The sequence below is a fragment of the Octopus sinensis genome, linkage group LG11 (genome assembly GCF_006345805.1).
Source record: "Octopus sinensis linkage group LG11, ASM634580v1, whole genome shotgun sequence".
Lineage (NCBI taxonomy): Eukaryota > Metazoa > Mollusca > Cephalopoda > Octopoda > Octopodidae > Octopus > Octopus sinensis.
Window position 1 is genome coordinate 12,212,742 of NC_043007.1, and position 6,000 is coordinate 12,218,741.

The 6,000-nt window shown below is 30.4% G+C and overlaps 1 protein-coding gene across 9 annotated transcripts in view; it reads right to left on the reverse strand.

Annotated features, from left to right (window-relative positions):
• LOC115217166 (serine/threonine kinase SAD-1-like) overlaps positions 1-6,000 on the reverse strand; it is a 362,920-nt gene that overhangs the window by 102,535 nt on the left and 254,385 nt on the right. For 7 of the 9 annotated variants that reach the window (XM_036507071.1, XM_036507075.1, XM_036507072.1 and 4 more), the window contains one exon: positions 3,352-3,402. The exons of the other annotated variants lie outside the window; for them this stretch is intronic. In XM_036507071.1, the coding sequence (XP_036362964.1) occupies positions 3,352-3,402 (51 nt within the window). The remainder of the gene's footprint in view (positions 1-3,351; positions 3,403-6,000) is intronic. 9 annotated transcript variants of the gene reach the window in all.

Genomic DNA, 6,000 nt, shown 5'->3' on the forward strand with positions numbered 1-6,000 from the left:
CTCTCTCAAATTACACTCAACAAACTTGAAAAAAGAGAAGGATATTTTAGATCATTTATTCTGAGATAGCCACCAAAAGATAAGGTGGTCTTGGATGGAATGCCTTTTGACTCAAGCTGACCTGGGCTAAACAACAACATGAATTAAACAGGCCTTACATAATCAACCCTTTATGAATCTGTTATTAGAAACATTGTTCAATGATCCATGAGGAAGTGTCACAATATTTATTGAAGAGAAATGGGAGAGAGTCAGAGAGGAGGATAACATGATGAACACAGAATAAAATAAAATTAGAGTTCACATGTAATTGATTTCACTTCAAACAAGAAACTATATATTATATTCCGCATATTAACCGAAGAATATTTTTCTTGCAATAATGGTAGACTTCTATCAAAGGTAATGGGCATGAAGAAGTACAGAAGACAGAAGTGACCAAGATATCGATACCGGACAACTAAATCAACCGGAACGACAATTGCAGTGAAGGAAAAATAAAGAAATCTAATACTTTGGACTTGACAAAAGAATTATTACCTCAATGAGAAATGGAAAAGCAGGAATTTTTTTTTTTTAAATATTCTTCACCTTATTCTAGTTTAGATGAATATTGGAAAATAGAAAGTAAGTTCCTGGTTAGTTGTTCACAACCTGGTTTTTAATGTCAGTTGAAGCTATTTTATGAGGTTTATAAATTCTGTTTAATCTTTCCCCTAATTGTAGATTCTCTGGCTGCCTAAGGAAAGCAATGTGGAACCCCTCCCCCCAGCCCAGTGTGTCTTCCTTAAAATGCTACAACATAAAACACTCAATCTTTTAAAATGAATGATTTGTTTGTTTGTTTTAAATGAATCCCACATTAAAAGAAATAAATTAAAGCGTTTTATGCAGGATGATGTCTCCAACACAATTTTTCAGTTTGTTAACAGCAATCCTGTTTCTATGCTTCAAAAAAAAAAAATAATAATAATATCTCACTGATTTAGAAACAAGGTTTTAGAATTTCTCTGAATTCTAAACAAATATTAGAATGCAAAGAAGTTCTAAAGACTGCTTAATGATGAATTACAAAAAAAAAAAAAATTAAATAACGATGAACCATTTTATACCAAACAAACATGGTTTCTGTGTTTATGCAAGAATTTTCACTTATGGGCAAATTACCATTCTTTAAGCCTTTCATTACCATATTTCTGCCGAAATACACTACCTGTGTTTCAATTAATTATGGAAATGATGCAGAACTTAGCAAAATATCTTTGTCATTATCAAGCTAGTGAAGGCACATGGCTCAGTGGTTAGAGCGTCGAGCTTACGATCGTGAGGTTGTGAGTTTGAATCCCGGACAGGGCTGCGTATTGTGTTCTTGAGCAAGGCACTTTATTTCATGTTGCTCCAGTTCACTCAGCTGTAGAAATGAGTTGCGACATCACAGGTGCCAAGCTGTATCGGCCCCTTTGCCTTTCTCTTGGATAATACTGGTGGCGTGGAGAGGGGAAGCTGGTATGCATGGGCGACTGCTGGTCTTCCATAAACAATCTTGCCCAGACTTGTGCCTGGGAGGGTAACTTTCTAGGTGCAATCCCACCGTCAGTCATGAGCGAAGGGGGTCCCAATCAAGCTAGTGTTTAGAACATAAATTAACAAAAAATTTGGATGGAAGATTTTAATGTAGATTGCTGTAAAACATTTGTAAGGAATTTGTAGGACAGAACCAGAGCTGTCTCAGGCAGGTGAGTCTCAAAAATCTTTGTAATATAGAATAGGCTTCGTTGAGTTCACATATAATGTAAAGTGTAATGCATATGTAATGTTGCTGAATGATTACAAAATAGGCAATGACTATGCAAGGAGGGAACTAGCTTAAGGCCAAATAACTTATCGTTTGATGAAAAACTGTTTTTGATTTCTTTATAGAAGGCTATTAACAGCTTTAATGAAATATTCCTAAAATTTTGGTATTTCTTCTAGACATTAATTTCTTGAAAACCCTTTTACAATATGTGAGTGTTAAAGAGATTACAAGAGAGTGAAGGAAAGTAGACGTGTGAATGCATGTACGCATGTATGTATGTATGTATATATGTATTTATTTATTTATTTGTGCGTGTATGTATGTGTGTGTTGTATGTATGTGTATATGTATGTGTGTGTATGTGTATGTGTGTGTATGTGTGTGTGTGTTTGTGTTGATATATCTATCATATATATATATATATATGATATATCTATCATATATATATATATATATATATATATATATATATATATATATATATATATATATATATATAAAATATACACATCAGTGTATATATAATTTGTGAAATTAGTCTTTCTGTTGTGTGAAAGTGGATTTATATATCTAGCAGATATCTCAGTATAATAATGGTATATATTTTCGCAGTCAGATATTCATATAGTATGTACATATACATGCATATACTATACATATGTATATACTTATGCATATACATATATACACATATATATGTGTGTGTATATATATATATTATATATATATATATATATACACACACATATATACATATATAAATGTATGTATATGAATATATATATATATATGCATATACATATATATATCTGCATGTATGTGTGTGTGTATGTATATATATGTGTATATATATATATATATACATATATATACATCTATATATATATATATATATACACACATATATATAATATATACACATATATATATATATATATATATATACATGTATATATATATATACACACATATATATATATATTTATATATATACATATATATATATATACACACACACACACATATATATAATATGCATATATATGTACATCTGTATATATATTTGTTCTGCTGTATCAATGTGGTGTTATAGGCTAAGCAAGGCATACAAACAGAATATTGACCCAAAAACAGTAGCCTTGATTACATGCTGATTTAACTGAATAACAAATCAAATTGTTCTGTGCTTAACAAAGCACAAATTTTGGAAATTAACAATTTAACGAAATATTAATTATTACCACAAATGTAAATGGCTCAAAATTTCGAGGATCGTTCACATCCACCTTATTAGCTGAATTTTTTTTCCTGCTTTTTTTTTCTTTTTTAGAAAAAAAAAAAAAATTCATAATTCAGTTCTATTTTTAGCACTAAAATTAAAACACTCTTTGTTGATACCGAATGCGAGCTTATATGATTTGAGTTCTAAGTATGAACTGTGTCAGTTCTGAGAATGGCAATTCAAAATGGCAGGTGAATTGTTAGTCCACAGAAATGGCAAGTTCACACAAAAGAGAATGTCACACTGAGTTGATAAGCAATATGTAACTTACCTTGTCACCCCAATCGCAGACAGTAATTGAGATCTACGATTTATCTGCAGTCTAAATGGGAGAAAAATATGACTTACCCATGTAACAAAAATTTCCAACAATTAAATAAAATATTTTGCATTGATTTTTTTTAATTAAATATTATTCTTTCTTTTTTTTTTTCGCATTTATATGACAGCATAAGCTTGAAAATACCACAATATGGGAATCTAAATGAAAATATATTTATTCTCCTCTTCCAAATATTTAATGATATTTTGTCTTATTTAAATGGATGTATATTCTGTACTCTTTATTTAGGATTGTTAGTCTCTTTCCTATTATCTTATTTAATTGCCTAATTAAAAATAAATTTTAAAAAAAAGGTACATTTTTCAAAACAGTCAGTACTAATGAATGAGTGTAAGATTAAGTTTGTGTTGAATAATAATAAGAAAAACAGTTTCTTTCATGATATCTTTCATGTGATCAAATAAAATAAAAATTTTTAAACAACTCCTATGTTTTCATGTAATTGTGAAAAATTCATTCATTGATTTTGCTTGTTTTTAATAAATAAAGAAGAAATGGTCCTGAAGCATTTCCAAAGTTACCCGTCTTAAACTCCAGCTATATAGAATAAATGTTTAATTTATTTTTTAATTTTAATCTCATGGATTACCTTGGGTCAGAAGATATTTTTTTCATTTTAAATTGTGAGTAACTATTAAATGTTTAAATATATGAATTTTCAAATGTGTATTTCTGAGATATAAAGAAGAATAATTATTAATAGAGGAGAATTACTGTTATAAACATTGCATTTTCTAACTTAATTTCTTATGAAAAAGAATCTAGCTTTCAATGGAAAAATAATATATTTTATTCCAAAGATTAAACTGGGTTCGATAATTTGGTGACAATTAAGGAAAAAATCTGATTAAGCAGGTAGCAAATTGAAGATGATGGCATATAAAAAAAAGTATAAAAGAAATAAAGAAAAATAAATAAACAATTGTTTTTAAAAAAAAAAGTGAAATGAAGAAAAAGTTTAATTAAGAATAAATTAAATTAGAAAGTTTTCCAAATAATAAATAATCTTGAAAATGATATAAATTCCTAACATGCATATGAAACAGTATAAATGTTTATGAGCATGTATATATTTTTGTGTATGTAACTTACTATGTGAGCATTTGTACGTGTGTGTAAATTATTGCATATATAAACTTGTAAAAGTGAAATAGCTTAATCGAGAAGGTACTAATTCGACTAACAAGCCAATAGTTTGTAAATCAAAACCATCTGATTTCTGGCCAGGGCACTTTATTCTACACACCCTGGTTCATCAACAATACATATATATATATATATATAGGAACACTAGCAGCTAAGCCCGGTTTCACCTGGTCTGTTTGGATGATGTGGCTGCGATCGTTTTCTGTTAGGCATAATCTATAACAGCGTTTGTCAACCTTATCATTTCGGGTCCCCTGTTTCGATTGGAGCCTCCAAGTATATGAAAATTTCCTGACCCCACCCTGTCAGAAAACAGCTTCTAAGCAACTGGTTGTTTTAATGACAGAAGAAAGATGGAAATTCCACTAGAAAATTTTTAATCGATTTTTCTCGGTAAGTATGGGGTTTAGGAAAAAAAATACAAACTGCATTCCAGTTTATGCACCTGTCTCCACATGTGTGCCATTTTTCATGCGAATCCACCCAGCCGTTTGGCTGTGAACCTCAAGACAAGAAAAAATACAACGATCACACATGTCCGATTTATATTATAGATTAGCTGTGATAGACTGTTATACACATTCTATAATGAAATTTAACCTTTATCTCCTTCATGTCATATTCAAACACCTAATACAACCTGAGCCAAATGGAAATTTTACATCACCACCTGGTCTGCTAGAAATAGCAACCAATTCTCCCTAAAACAAAACACTCCTGACTTTCAAAAAAAATAGAGTACATATTAGATAATGTAGTCTGAAGTACAGTCTACCTCAAACAAGACAAGATGGTCATGGCTAGAAAGTCATTGAAATGGAAATTTTACATCACCACCTGGTCTGCTAGAAATAGCAACCAACTCTCCCTAGAACAAAACACTACTGACTTTCAAAAAAAAAAGTACATATTGGATAATGTAGTCTGAAGTACAGTCTACCTCAAACAAGACAAGATGGTCATGGCTAGAGAGTCATTGATTGCAGGTCTGCTTAATCAGGGATGACCTGGAGTCAAACTACCACAACAATCTAATACAAATTCATTATTCTTTTCAATCAATCATATTGATACTATAAGCCATTAATTAATAAAAACTAATTAGAAGTTAAGAGAAATAAAATAATTAAGCAGGTATAAATGCTTATAAGAACTCTTCATCGATTAGAGATTTTTTATGTCTGTTTTACCATGCTAGTATGAGTTAGATGAATACACATTGTTGAGGCATTGTTTTTACAGCCAGATGGCATTCCTATTACCAATCCTTACCTGCTTTCAAGTACAGGGGTTTTCAAACTATTTGCTTTCAAAAGCAGGGTGACAAGGAAAGGACAACAGAGAACACAGTTCATACCTTGGCAATTTTTCATGCATGTGAGCACAAACTGTAAACACACACACACACACACACACACACAGAAAAATGGT